Raw genomic sequence first — 15,744 nt, 5'->3', positions numbered from 1 at the left:
AGCTATAAAGTCACAACGCACGCCAGTGAATTATTCCTCTAACATGGTTTGGAAATACTTGATAACAACTCTTTGGAATGAGTCAACAGAGGGAACAGAGGAAAGTTAGTACTTCAACCCCTTAACACCTGTTGTCACATATTTGATACATACTTTTATGATACCTCTATCTAATCAATATGCTCAATAAATTACTCAAAATAAAACTTCTGAATACAATCTGATAAATGATAAAAATGCCCTCAAGTGGGTTATCAGTTACCAAAAACACCTAATGAATAAATCAGATACTAAAATATAATTGTTAAATTTTATGGAAATTTGGATTTTTTTAAATTTCAGTAGAAAGTTAAATGAACATTTTAGTTCCAAAAAGTTAGAATTTTCTGGCTATTATATGTGTTTTCAGGCGTTAAGGGGTTGAAGCTCTAAATGGAGCTATACTGTTATTATGATCAACATACTTGTTTTCATACTTTAGGAGCTTGAGCCGAGCCTTTGTGGTACAACAGAAGGAAACAACCAGCTAGTCCTCGATGAGGAGTGTTTTCACATCACTTTTGTACAAAGGAAGAGGAGATGTCGTTCATTCTTATATACAGTCAATAGTTAAAACCCTCAGACGTCCCTTTTTCCAAAGAACTTCTTAAAGACAGACTTGTTTCGTGGACGTGGCAGGCTGGTGTAGCTCCTCAGAGTCTGACAGTCGTCCTGCTGCCATCCAGCTGAGGCCAGCAGGGGGCGCTCTGTGTTTCTGCTTCTGTCTGAGGATTTGTCTCCTACGACCAGGGTCACACAGTAGTTGGAGCCTCTGTCGGGGCCGCGGCCTCCGGGAGCGTGCCACATGGGTTTGATCTTCTGAAAAGTAGCTGAAAGAGGAGACGGCAGAGATCGTCAGGACATTAAAATCAGCTGTTTATGATCCGCAGACTGATGACATCATCCAGGTTTATAACTCTGAGCTCACCTGAGGTGAAGGAGTGGGAGCGGCGCTTGTTGCTCAGCCAGTCCTGATCGCTGCAGACCGGGGAGCGAGGAGAGACGGAGGTGTTTTCTCTGGATGATCCAGACAGACGATGAGTCATTGCCTGCTTTAGGCAGCCTTCATCATCATCATCGCCGTCTACAGAGGGATAAGCAGCCATTAAAGCACAAATTTAACCATGTACACTTTCAACTGCTACAGGACCTTAATGAAAAATAATTTTCTTAAACCACGGCTGAGAATGTAAACTCTTCGAAGGAGAAACAAAGATCCCAGCATTAAAAACGTAAATATGGATCACCTGGCTCCTCTCTTTCTGATTCAGGAAATGAATCACAAATGTGTGTTTGTAAGCTCTGATGAAGACTACAACGGTTTAACCCAGCTCAAGCCTGAGAACGGCCTCCCCAGCTGGGATTACTGATGGTAGAGCAGGGTGTTGGATCAGTAGCATTGGTGCTAGCGTCCTGGCTATCAGCCTCATTCTGGAGCTGAATGGTGTGTTTAGCTGTTTTTGGTGGAATTATTTATTCATGCTACTCTTTAACCTGTTTTACCACATTGTTCCAATTATTATTGCCTCTTCTGTTTTTCAGCAGTTTTTTTGCCACTTTTGTTTCACCTCTTTGGATTTTTTTTGCCAATATTTGTAATTTTTGCCCATTTTGCAGCATCTTTTTGCAACAGTTTGCCTGTGGTTTCATTTATCTAGTGTATTAGGCCTTAGCCTTTAATATACGTATGTGAACATTTTCTTACCTTTGCTATAATTTTATTTATTTTTTTACCTTTACATAATTTGTACATAGTAGGGCGTATTTATTGTTCTCTATAATGATCACTAGTGAGTTTCTTGTACTTTGTCTTGCCAGCTGTGGTCTCGTCAGGGGTCAGGTGTCTGCACTTGTTTTTGGGACTTTTATGTTTGTTTTGTGTCAATTTTATGGAAACAGATGGAAATTAGTGACTCACTAATGGCTGTTTTCATTTACTTTGTATGAGTGTTCAATGTCATTGCACACTGTCCCTTGATAAATAAATAACCTAAACTATTATAGCCACCTTTGACCATTTTTGCCCCTTTTCACCAATCTCCACTTTTTTTTGCTGCTTTCTGCCCATCTTTCCAATTTTTAATGTTTAATTTCGCCATTTATTTCCCATTTCTGCGTGTTTTTCAACCATATTTCCCATTTTTTCTCCCTTTTTACCCCCTTCCCCCATTTTTTGGTATTTCATGCCTATTTTTCTACTTGTAACCCATTTTTGCTATTTTTTTACTTCTTTTTGCACATTAATGCTACTTTCTTACTATAATAATTAATTATTGCCATTTTGGGTCTCTTGTCATAATCATTCTACTCTTTTCACAAATGTCTCAGTTTCTTCTACTATGGCCCTTTCTAAAAGCCTGACCTTACTTTCCTGATCATTCAGTTCAGTGTGGCTGTCCTCATTGTTAACGTCACTGATAAAAAGGTTATTCTGTTTTAAGAAAAGGGGTTTACATTATAAAAATTCTATTACAACATTAATAAATTAAATTTGTGTTGATTTGATTATAGTGGTTATTATTCAGGTTAAAAATGAAATATTAATAATCTTCACTTTACAATGGACCATCATTTTTCTGACCTCCATGGCCCCCAGTTTGGTGGGGCCACAGAAAGCTCTCCCTTTTACCCCCCTAATTGGCAGTCATGAGCATATCTATGAACTTTGTTTGGGTCAAATGTATTCACTCAGGTTAATTTCACATTAACTGATTAAAAATAGCAAAGGTTACTACCACTGCTGTTGGGCTGGCCACATATGAAATGACTTTGTCCTCATTTGTCTCCCCCAGCTACCTGGACAGTGAAGCCCATTTCAAGGCTTGTCATAGTTAAAATTTGTTCTGTTACATTTCCCCCAAAGAAAACACAAATTTTATAACCAAGGTCGCAAATGGGGAAACTAACAAAAACTGCATGAACAAAACTAAATGGGTCTCCACACTGCCACCCACTAAATCTATCAAACTGATAGATGAACTGAAAATCTGACCCACAAACAAAAATAGGGGGGAGTCATTGCAGAAAGGAGAAGGTGAATCAACAATATTTGGGATTTTCTCCCTCACACACGCACACAAAGGCACTCAAAACAAAGTTTCTTTTTGGATCATACACAGACAGCGCCAACTGATGATGTTGACCCTAACACACCAGTAACCCACCAGAACTGAGCAGCAGCCTGCTCCCTATATAGCCTCCCAGCCCTGCTGATCACCAACAGCTCTCAGCTGGGACCAGCCACCTCAGGTGCACCAAGCTTCCCTAAACGAGCAGGGTGAATTTCCACTGGGTTTTTGTGGGGAAAAAAAGTCATCCAGTTTCTTAAAAATCTAAGAATTCATAACAGTTCAAATAAAGTTGAGTAAAAAAATAGATTTCAGAATTCTAATAACCCACAGATACATGACTTATCTCTGCTAATCCTATGACCAGGGAAACTCACCAACTTGAACAAATCTATGCACTCATAACATCTCCCCCCTAAAATACAAGATAAAAAAAAAAAATACAAAATAAACTCCCACTCTGATATAAAAACCATAAATACATGCTTGAACGGGCCACAAAACCAGATAATCCAAAATAGCACGCTCTCATTACAGAGCTCTTACTGAAATTTTCTATTTTTTCATTAGTCATTATTTTATTCTGTCCTCTTGTACTGAATTTTACAAAAAAAAAAAAAAAAAATCATTCAATGAGAATGATTCAATATTCACAAATACATCTAGCATTGCATGTAATCACTGAATAAAAAAATTTACAGTTTCAAACATTTCTAGACTTCTAAAATAAACCATTGTTAAACTGGTATTAAATCTCTCCTGACTGAACTAACAGCAGGTGTGGTCTCACGGTCTGGATCAATCTTCTAGTGCACATGTTCACAGGATAATAATGGTGAAAATGTCCCTTAGAATACGTCTACCACCAAATCTGAAAAGCCTCTGAGATTTAAAAATTGTCTGGTGTGGTCAGAAAATACATAAACGTATTAATACAGTAAACCGTAACCATAGTGTCCAACAGTATGTTGATGATTTATCAGCAGGGGTCCATGTGTTGTGTTGTATTTTGAAGTTAACCAAATACTTTCCATGTTTTTCTGGCTTTTTGGATTGATCTGCTCTGAGGATCGATCTGCTGTTGTACGTGGAAACCTGAGGTAATGTTTAAGGGCTCAATTATTAATGTCACCATCTACAACATCTACTAATAATACAGTTATCATGATTCCTCTTTAATGTTTCCTAATTCATTTATGTAAAGTTACATGGTTTCCTACAGACAGTTTTATGGTGTAATGCCGTGGTTCTCAGTTGGTGAGTCAGGAGGCAAAAGTAAAGCCAGTTTAAATTATTCCTGGATGTGAAAAAGTCAATGTTGTGCTTTTATTTTGAAGACAATGCCTCCATCTCTTTGTGTCATCTCATCTGGTCTATCCAGTCCAAACTGTACCAGTTTTTGGTTGTTTTTTTGACCGCCAGGGTCAGCCCTACACATGGGTCTGTACGTGACGGACTGACTGTACTTTCAGAGCCGTACAGAGTTCCATCAGTGGAGGAGTAGTGACATCTGACGGCGGTTCATGGAGCATACAGGGCTCTAGAATTTCTGCGTTCACAAAATTGCTTACAGAATTGTGGAACCGTAAAAAATGGAATCTAACAGGGCTCTAAAGGATTTGATCAGCTGGCTGAGCTCTTTCATTTGGAGCGAGCGTAGACCAACAATCAAATTGGCTGTTTTGTAACTGCCAAGTTCAATGGGCGGTTTGGATTTGCCAACATTAAAATCTACCAGTTGTGTGCTCACTTGAAGTTTATATCTGAATGGATAAAGAACAAGTCTTCTCCTTTCTGGCTGGATATTGAATCATCCTTATCGAAATGTAAACTGCCAAACATGCTATTCTTTAAGAGTTTTAAGAATATTACAGATAACTGTTCTAATCCAATAATACTTAATGCTTTAAAGGCATGGAGGTTAGTGCGACATCTGGAGGGAAGGTCTAAATCAACACCAGTGTTTACTCCTATGATTAATAATCCAGACTTTTAGCCAGCCATACTGGATTCTGGTTTTCAGCATTGGTGTGACAAAAATTTAAGTATACTAGGGCAGTGGTTCTCAAACTTTTCAGCCCAGGGACCCCCAAAATAAAGGTGCCAGAGACCAGGGACCCCCCCGTACCTGAAGATGGTTGAACACAGCCATGCAAAATCAAGAATAATGTGCAGACGGCCGTCCATGAGGGGGATAAAGGGGAGAGCTTTCTGGGGTCAAGCCATAAAGTCAGCAAAATTATGGTCTATTGTTATCAAATTTGTGATAACCACATTTCATTTGTTTACTTACATAATAGCCAGTGTTATCAAAGCAAAAATTGTGTTTTTTAATTCATTTGTGCCATAGTATATAGTCATCTTAAAAATGTAAATCCCTTTTTTTAAAAATCAGAAATAAATGGCAAAAAAATGGTGGCAAAGGTGGTGAAATGGGATTTCAAAAGTAGCAGAAATCGGTTAAAAGTTGCAAAAATTAAAAAAAAAGTGTGGTAGAAAGTGGTGAAAAGGGTTATAGAGGCAAAAACTGGCATAAAAAGTAGTAAAAATGGTTACGGTGTCAATTTTGGCTTAAAAGTGGCAGGAATGGGGGGAAAAGGTGGTGAAATTAAAAAATGGGAAAACTGGTTAAAAATTGGCAAAAGGGCATGACAAATGCGGTTAAACTAGCAAAATGGGCATAAAATTAAGTGACAAGGGGTTAAACTTGACAATAATCGGTCAACAAAAGCAACATAAGGTGGCAAAAGTAATGGAAAGGGTTTACAAGTGATGAAAATGTCTTAAAGTGGAAAAAATGTGCAGAAAAGGCATTAAAATTTCATTAAGAAGTAGCAGAAATAGGAGTAATGTGGCACAAAATGTATTTAAAGGGGCAAAAATTGGCAAGAACAAGTGATGAAAACAGGTTTAAATTCAGCAAATTTGGTGTAAAGTGGCAAAAAAGAAGAAGCAAAATGGGCTGTAGTTGTGCAAAAAATATTCTTAGTTTCTTAAAGGCATCTGGCGACCCCTTCCCAGTGTCAGGGGTCCCGACCCCAACGTTGAGAACCACTGTACTAGGGGACTTATTTCAGAATAATGGTCTGATTTCATTTGAACAATTAATAAATGCACTTCAACTCTCAAAACAGGATTTTTTTCCGTTTCTTACAGCTAAGGTATTATATTACTCAGAGTACTATGCTTATAGAACACCCTGAAGTATCTGTAATTGAGAAAACTTTACTACAGCATCCAGAGAAAGTGTCTTTGAGCTCTCTCTACAAGGTAATGTGTGATATTTCACCTGCTAACACACAGAAGGTCAAGGGTGTATGGGAGAGCGAATTATCAGTGGCCATTGATGATGAGGCGTGGGAAAGTATTTGGAAATATGCCAGAAAGATTTCAACATGCTCACAAACAAAATCAATCCAGTTCAGAATTATACATCGAACTCTCATATCTCCCACTCCTTTAATCCATCACTTTCTCCTCTGTGTTTTAAACGGCAAACAGAAACTGGCACTCTAACTCACTGTTTATGGTCATGTGGTATTGTGCAGAAGCACTGGCCAGAAATACTTTTTTAAATGGGGAAAATATTTCATAAAAACTTTGAGATGGATGCCATGTCTCTGATTTTGGGTCATCCAAGTCAGATAATCAGCACTGACGCAAATAAAAGACTTTATAGCATTCTCACTTTTGCTGCAAGAAAAAATATATTGTTAGAATGGATTAGTGATGAGAGCCCTTCTGTTAAAGGATGGAGTAGACTTGTGTTTGAACTGGTTCCCCTTGAATATCTTACAAGCATGTTACATGCAAAGAAAAATCAGTTTCACAAAGTCTGGCAGCCTTATTAGAATTATGTTGGACCTGATCTCTCTGCCATTGTTGTAAAGGGAGTGTCTTGAGCCTGGATTGTGACCTGTTATGGATAATTTCCTGTATCTTTGTGTATAACTGGAACCACCTGAGCTGTTTGTTTGGTTTTGTTTTGATTTGTTGGTTATGGTGTGTATTTGTTGACTTATTGGGTCAGTTCCAATATGTGTGATATTTTATTTACTGTATAAACTAAGAAAATTAAATAAACATAATGGGAAAAATGGAGTCTAACAACCGCAGAATATCACAGATATAAATTTAATTGACAAAAAACATTTTTCCTGAGAAAGACGATCATATATTTGGGGAGAATATTCGCGGGGGGGGGGGGTCATTGATGCGTGGCACAACCCACGCCATTTCACAAACACTCCCACCTCCTTCTAAACAATAAAAGCCTGTCAAAGAGTCCACCTGAAACACCAGCTAAAAAGGCATGTATCTCAGCACAGGGCTGTACCCGCAGTGTAATGTTGCACGTGCTTCAGGACAGTCGGTCCACGCTACAAGTTTATTTACCTCATCGCACCAGAGAGACAGAACGAGGCTGAGGCGTGTCTGTGCCAGGTACACCGCTGTGGCTTCACACTTAGCTAGCACCTGCCCTTTAAGGCTTCAGACTGGAGTGTTTTTATGAAGGCCTGTAGGCTATAGGATGTTAATATTAGTATCAGTCATAATCCCCCTCCTTGCTTGCTTATGCCCCTGTTTTTATCACTAATTAAGCACTGACCTCCACCGTCAGTGCACAGTTGGTGAAATGACAGCTCGTTCAGCCTCTACTGTAACTTCTGCTGAAAATTTCACTCATAAAAGCAGATTTCCCTTCATTGATACTGTAGGTATTGTTTGAGCCAATATGTGTCTGCATTTAAAGGTCACATATTTGACCCTTTTAAGACGAGTTTATATCGGTCTCAGAGGTCCCCAAAACATGTCTGTGAGGTTTGTTTCTTAAAAAACACATTACAGTATTGGATTTCTGCATGTCTAAAAAACACCTCTGTTTCAGTCCTGCTCAGAACCAGCTGTTTCTGTGTCTGTGGCTTTAAATGTTACTGAGCTGTCTGACTCCGCCCCTAGAAGGAAATGGATGTGGCTCCCCTGATCCACCTCTCAGCTGGCAACTGAGGGTACGTTCGAAAAGTCCATTTTGCCTAGGAAGGTTCCTAACTGAGTGAAACGACCCGGAAGTATTTAAGTGTCGGCCATGATAAGGACTGTTGGAATTCTCCAAATGGTAAGGAAAGGAGCTTCATTATTTCCTTTATTATCTCCTTTAGCCTAGGAAACACTGGATCATCCTTTACCGAAGGAGAGATGAAAAGACGACCCACAATGCTTTGTGTAAACTTCATTTAAAGTGACGCACCTGTTGACCGCTCATCAAAACAAGTGAATAACTTGAATAACTAGAATAACTTTACTAACCCTGATTTAAACCGTAAAATTCAGTCAAACGTATAATACACGTGATAAACGGAAGGCAGTAGGGATGAACAGAGAAATATTACAGACATGAAAACTTTGTCATTCAACTTATGATCACGATTTCATTTCTTCTCATTTCCATTTTATCTAAATAGTTAATCGATCAGTCAGTATTTTAAACTGTATTTGTCTTGCTATTTTGAAATATTAAAGTAAACGTTTTAAGTTTGTAAATCACAACCAACTAAAGTGATGAAGTCGGCATGTTGCTATATTGTGATTATTATATTTATCATCATAATTACGCAGGGAAGACGCAGTTTATAGAGCTTTTCACAGAACGAGCTGAAAGGAAGATGAAACCAGAGTAGACTCTGTAATAAATTTAACAGAGACAAGAGAATTAAAGAAAAAAATGATTAGGTAGGGAATAAAGCAAAAGTATTTAATATCGTTATGAAACAAAAGGACTTGAACATTATTCATCTCGTTGTATTGACTTAGTAGAAAGTTCAGATTAAGAGAAAGCTTTCTGCTGTTCACAGTTCCTCTTCCTGAAGAGACTTTAGGATATAAAAATCTTAATGAGCTCACATCTCTGACATTTTAGCGTTCACAGCAACTTTCTTCCAAGCGGGGAGGGCCAACCGACCCTGGGGGCGGGGCTAACTCCCCACATGACTTCATGAGTGGAAAATCTCAGAACAGCTTTTTTCAGCACACATTTTCTTAAAGGTGGAGAAAGTGGGGGGGGGGGGGGGGGGGGGTGGAATGGCCAGGGGAACATATTTTGGTAGAAAAGCCTGAAAAAGTGATTTTTGCATAATATGTCCCCTTTAACATGCAGGTCCAAGATGAGACAGACAAAGCTGTGGTCAACCTTGTACTAGGTTTGAGCCTAGTCTTGTGAGTTAAAAACATTGGACTATGATTGAAAAATGTCAGAAATCTGGGCCAAGATTTGTCAGTAAGGAGGTGGTGGGTCCTGACTCTAGAAAAAGTTTTATCTGATATATTTTAATCTTATGGTAAGCACATTTACAGATTATTTTTTTATTAGAATGTTTATTTAATAAAGAATGTAAAAAAAGAGCATAAAAAGTGAAAACTCCATTGTTGTGATGGATGTATGCAGTGCAGCTTTGTGGCCCATCTTTTCATAATGTACTACAATAACACCACAGCTCCCCCTAGTGGTTCATAGTCCACTCACAGCAGCCATTCATGTTTTTCTTCAGTGGTTGGAGCACTTATAAAGCACGTTGAAACACTACAAAGCTAAATAAAACCCTGAATTCAATTTGTAACTCGACAGCTCCCTCGGGGTAAAACAGAAGCTGCACTGATGAAGTCATGGAGGAGAAAATGAATAAAACTCTTGTTGGATCAATAACCACCAAAGAGGAGTGGATCCTCTAACCACAGTCTCAGAGGAGCGATACGGGAACCATCAGAGGAGGGCGGGGCTGTTAGTGTGAATGTGGAGCAGATAAACATTGAAATTTAAGTATAGTTTCTGTCTACTCAGCAGAATTCTCACCGCAGCAGTCACTCTGTGAGGACGTCCACGGCTCCCCCACACTCCTCACTCCACTCTGCTGAATGTGACTGAACTCTCGGGTTAGGACAATGATCTCTTTGGTTTGGGCGGCGCCCGGCGGTTTACGCCTTGGGAACGTGGAGGTGACGTCATGCTGGGAGGGGCAGTAGCATTTGGCAAGACCGTGACAGGTGGAGCAAGGGGGCGGCTTTCTGAAAGACAGGAGGGAAACAAAATATCACTACTACTCATTTATTCACTAATAAGAGTGGAGAGTTTGATTTTACAAACGAAGAACGCTAAACCATCAGATCTTACGAGGAAACAGAGAAGTCCTGCTCCACTGTGATGCTTGATAATGAAGAGATGGACTCAGTCTGACCTTTAGAGAAAATACAAACATTTTAGGAAGCACATCAGGATCATTCTGGATCTGCTTAAACATTTATAACTTTAGTTTGACTCAGTAAAAGGAGTTTAGTGCAAATATCTGATTCTGACTTCTACACTGGTCAGTAACTTAACATTGGGCTGAAATATGTGATAGAAAGATCAGGAACAATGCTTGAGTTGCTGATCTGATCATCTGGTTTATAGTGGGGTTTCTGCAGCTGAGAGAAGCACTGTATACGTGCTGTTTTTCTGTTATAAAGGATTATTAATTGCCAGCCATGTTTCGAGTCCTTTCAGTTAAAAATTGTAAATTCAATGTTTAAACAACGTAAGGGTGCATTTCTGCCACCTACGGAGTTGTAGAGGGATTTAAAATATTTAACACCGCCAATTTATTGGAAATAAAGATCTGAAATTATATACTTTAATTCAACGTTTTTCCCAGGTACTAAAATAAAACCCTCTAGCACATAGTTTAAAGTTCTTTGTAGTTCTTTGCCATGAAGTATGACCATGTGACATGCGGCTGGTGAAGCTACCCGGGCTGCTCGCTCTCATTGGTTGTTGTGGGTGTTACTTCAGAGGCATCACGATCTACAATCATAAAAATCAAACACAACTGAAATTTCTGATTTGAGGTCTGGGAGGCTTTGTCGGCAGTAAAATAATTGTGTTGATGCCACACTCTTGAGGATTATTCAGACAAATAATCATTTGTAATGAGCCTGAACTTGGTAAACACCCCTAGGGTTGTTGGGGTGGTAAATCTGGCCTCAATTTGGGTTTAAAATTTTGTAGTGAGTGGCCAACTTAAGCCGACAAAATAGTCAGTATACAGGAAAAACGATTCCTCCATGAAAACATTCTAACACAGCAAGTGTAGCTCATTTAGATCCATTAATCTGGCTACATTGCTATCGTAGCTATGTAGCTAAACCTAAGTTCACAAATCAGCTATGTAAACTATGCAGGTATGCTCTCTATGTACCTATGTTAGCTTTAGCTAGAGCTAACAAAGCTAAACTGAACCACTGTTCATGTAGCTACTTCTAATACAGGTTTATACATCATTTAATCCAGGATTACACCTCTGACTTTTTTCAGTTTTATTTACGTAATGTTGCTTTGCCTACTGTTGTCAATGTTGTTCATGAATGTAACTGCCAGACTTTGTTTATGTATGAAAAAAAAACAAAAAAATCTAAATCAACAGCATCTCAGATGAACGGTCTGCAGCCAGACTGGTTTGACATTGTCCCAGATATACTTTGCAAAAGCTACAATCCAAAATAGTGGGGGTGGTGATTTATAACACTAATGTAGTAAGGTAGAACAAACTGAAACAAAGAGTTGGTGGATTATTGAATGTCTTTAATAGTGAGCAGATATTTTATATTCCACCTGGCCTAAATACTTGCTAAAATATTAGTACGTACCTGTGTTTGCTTGTATCCTCATCATCCATTTCTTCATCATGAAACGAGAGGAGGCGTTCAGCAGATATTCAGATCCATCACGGAGCCTGAGGATGAGAAACGTCAACAGTTAAAACCTCCAAAATAACATGCATCAGAGCTTTAAATCTGCAAACACATCCATGTGGTTCAGTCTTACTGCAGCCGCAGACAGTTGGGTTTTTTGGTGTATTCAGGTGCAGGTGTGCACTCAGCTCCCAGTAGGTTCAGTGGCAGACCACAGGCAGAACTCTGCAGAAAATCATCATAATGATCTGAACTCAATCCATTTGAATAATAAAATAATGAATAATGTCTGTTTCTCTTCGATGCTCACCCTCAGGGTGTCCTTCCTGTCCTGGTAGAAACATAAGGTGTGTCTGTGCAGGACGGCGTGGTACGAGTTCCAGCCTCTGGAGGCCGCCTGACAAAATAAGATAAGAGATGATGCTGCTGACTTTGGGTTTTACATCTGCTGACTTAAACGGTGAACGGAGGCGTTCTTACTTTCTTTCCTCCAAACTGAAGCTTGTGTTTCCTCTCCAGCGTTCCCTCCATCGACTGCAGCTCAGCCTTTCCACTCTGAGGGGGTTAAATTAAAGTTAAAAAGGGAAAAAAATACTCCTTCTCATGAACCATGTTTCTAACTAGCTGCTGAAATTCTTACCAAGGCAAGACAGCGCCCTCTGGTGGACACAGCTTCACCCTGCGCCTCTGAGACGCCCTGGCTCTGAGAGAATTTCCTTTGCTGACAGACGCCATCCTCTCCCATGTGAACGGACAGCAGACTCATCGACTGGTCCTGATCAGAGAGACAATATCAGAGAGTATTAGCTGCTCAAAAACACAGTTTTCCTCTACAGCTTCAAATCTCTGCCAAACATTTGGTTAAAGTCGCTGCCCTTTTTCCCTTTATAAAGATAACAGCAGCTTTAGATTAATCAGGGCTGCACTGGTACCAACTAAAAACATCATTAGAGCTCAGACCCTCTCACTAAACTTTACTGATGCTATACTAGCATGATGCTAGCCTCTTATTATTAAACAGGTGAAGCTGGAGCCTCATCTGCAGCATCCTGACATTTTGACAGAAATAAAAGCAGCAAAAGTGTAGTTGATAGAGAACTATGAGCTGTTAGGTTATAAAAAGGAACTTCTGATGCAAACTAAACAAACTTTTCAGATATTTTTAACAAATTTTATGCAGTTATTAGTCTTTGATATCATGGAGATCCCAAATGTAAGTTCCATAAAACTGCGGTACAAAAAGCATGTTTAATTAACATATTTTCTTTTAATTTTTAAAGTTGGCTGCGTCTTATAAACAGATATGACAAATATACCAACATGAAGTGAAATAAAATAAAACAAAAGTTATTATGGAGTGGTGACACAGACGCTCTCTTTGAATATTTATTTTGTTCTATTTTGGTGACTGAAATATAAATAAAATGTTCACAGACTAACGTTTCCATGACAGAGACTACACTAAGACTAAGAAATAATAGAGCTCTGATGTTTAGGGATGAGCATTGATCAGATATTATTGATAAAGAAGCCATTATTGATTATCAGTTTAATTCTTTATCTTAGGTTTTCACTGTTGAAAACTAAAATTTTATTGAATCTGTTTCTCTCTGAACACTGAACAAGCTGTCTGCCAGCTTCTGTGAGAGCCATTGACAAGCACACTTCAACTACTGGCTATAATAAACAGTTTAGAGAGCTAAAAATGTGAAATATCAAGTGTTTGGGAGGAGAACAGGCTAAAATATACTAAATATTCTCTTTTTTTTGGGAATGTCTGAGTTAAAACAAACTGCTCTCTGGATCTACAATCTCTGAACTTGAATTAGAATAAAATACTGCTGCTCATTTACTTTAACAGATAAAACCTTTAAATAAATATAAAATTAGTCTCTCAATCTCTGGATTTAGAAAAACACATCGGACTTCTTGTGCATAAAGATGCATGCCTTGCATACACGTCCCTGTTCCACAGACGTTGCACGTCTGCATGTTCGCTGTATTTTTGAGAGATGAAGCCACGCTTTCAACCACTCTAGCCTGTTTTCTTGACTGTCCGCCATGTTTACTTCCTCCACTTTTCTGTTCTTGCTCGATCACTGACTGCCTTTCACAAGATCGTGTTTTTAAGGCATGTGGAAGTACGTCATGGATGAGTGAATCGTTAAGATTAAATGTAAAGGATGTCGATTGGCTGAACCAACTGGAAACGACTCTTGATTCCCATCCCTATTGATGAGTAAGTTTAGTTTCATTGAGGAAATTTAAACAAGACTAAAATGTTAGGACTGGACAGTTAAACATCCAAAATCCATGATATTTTTCCACTGCGTGAATACTTGGTTAACACAAGTAGGGATTGGGTAGAGGTTTTCAGTAATTCTTCCATATATCAAAAATCAGTTAAAAATACTGATAGGGCATTATAATGAGTGTTTCACTTGGAAAAAAAATTACAATCTGGATAATAAAATTAGTTCCAATAAAATAAATGTTTTTGCATAAGTAAACCATAAAATGTAAGGATAGCTGTGTGTTCCTAACGTATCGGCTTAAATGAGTTTGGAAACCCATCTGACATCCCTAGCTTAATCCTTCTTTTTATTTTTTTACTTTGGGAGATTTTAAAAAATATACTGTGGCTTATACACCAGAGAAACGTATATTTGGTATTTTACAGTTCTTAGCTATGTAGTTGGGCTGAAAAAAAGCGGTATTGTTTATCCTCAGAGATAATTAGCTCTTACTTCTTTATCGAGAATTCTGATCTGTGATACTAGGGGTGTTAAAGTTTCAGTTCACTCAAATTACAAAAAACACCATTTTACTCACTCAGCTGCCCTCGTTAGACCAGAAAAAAGCCACAATCTCACAGCCATATCCAAATAAGTCTCTTTAAAACACGTTTCAGCATCTTCAGTTGTTGTTTAGTTGTAGTCATAATGTTTGACTGAATTTTCCCACACCAAAGCCTAAGGCCCCGTCCACAGGGAGGTGAAAACAAATTATTTCATTTTGAAAAAGTTTTCTGTAAACACAGGATCGTTTCAGGAAACTTCTGCATAAGCATGAGCCACTGAAAACAACTGAAAACGCTGCTATGGAAATGCACCAAAAGACAGAAGAAGATCACAGAAAACTGCCCTAAACTTTCTCCTGGTTCTTCTGGTTGTTCTCCACTGTGGATCTAAGAACATCTGGTGTCTGCTGTTCTCTGTGGTGGATGTAAGAAAGCACACTATGTAAGATCCACTGGTCTAATATTCATTCAGAAGTTTACAGTGTTAAAAGTCAGATGAAACCGTCTGCGTCTGTGATTTCCAACATTTTTAAAACCACTTTGAACTCATCTCCTGTGCAGCCTTTCAGCGTTCACATGAAGAAGGGGAAAGTGGAGTCTGTAGCTTGTATGCCACCCTGCTGACAGACGTCTGTGGTGTTCAACTATCAGTTCCATTTTCCATGGTAACAACGGCTGAAGCCAAGCTTGAACTGGTCCTTATGTTGATCACTGGAATTTGACAAACAACTCTCCCTCTAGGGTAATAAACAGAAACCACTGATTGGACTACAGAGGTCATTCTAAAGACAAACCAAGCCCAAGTCCAGCAGTGTGGAAGAGACCTGATTCAGGTCAATGGGACAACTTTGAAAATGAACAGTGAGGGAATTTTTAAATAAAGGACAATGTTCCTGTATCTGAATAAGCTGCTCCCCCTGAACAGTAAAGGACAGACAGCTGCTAACACGGTGTGTTCTTTACAGCACGTATCAGAGAAATTTTGCATTTTCATGTGGATAAAGATGTTTTTGAAACGTGGATGGACAAGGAAACCCCCTCTTTCTAAAAATATCTGCATGTGGACCAGCATAACTTTTGTCAGCTAGTTTTAGTCGAAGACTTAATTTTTAAAGC

General features: G+C 38.8%; 1 protein-coding gene across 1 annotated transcript in view; it reads right to left on the bottom strand.

Annotated features, from left to right (window-relative positions):
• Positions 1 to 271: 271 nt before the first annotated feature.
• The window catches only part of LOC121511110, an 81,547-nt gene continuing 66,074 nt past the window's right edge, over positions 272 to 15,744 (bottom strand). The window contains exons 25-33 of the mRNA XM_041789665.1: positions 12,469 to 12,603; positions 12,309 to 12,383; positions 12,139 to 12,225; positions 11,962 to 12,053; positions 11,784 to 11,869; positions 10,273 to 10,336; positions 9,955 to 10,166; positions 968 to 1,123; positions 272 to 869 (exon numbers count right to left, since the gene is read on the bottom strand). Of these exons, the coding sequence (XP_041645599.1) occupies positions 619 to 869; positions 968 to 1,123; positions 9,955 to 10,166; positions 10,273 to 10,336; positions 11,784 to 11,869; positions 11,962 to 12,053; positions 12,139 to 12,225; positions 12,309 to 12,383; positions 12,469 to 12,603 (1,158 nt within the window). The 3' untranslated portion in view covers positions 272 to 618. The remainder of the gene's footprint in view (positions 870 to 967; positions 1,124 to 9,954; positions 10,167 to 10,272; positions 10,337 to 11,783; positions 11,870 to 11,961; positions 12,054 to 12,138; positions 12,226 to 12,308; positions 12,384 to 12,468; positions 12,604 to 15,744) is intronic.

This window comes from Cheilinus undulatus, linkage group 6, assembly GCF_018320785.1.
Source record: "Cheilinus undulatus linkage group 6, ASM1832078v1, whole genome shotgun sequence".
In the NCBI taxonomy this organism is placed as follows: domain Eukaryota; kingdom Metazoa; phylum Chordata; class Actinopteri; order Labriformes; family Labridae; genus Cheilinus; species Cheilinus undulatus.
This window is presented reverse-complemented; position numbering and strand designations above follow the sequence as displayed.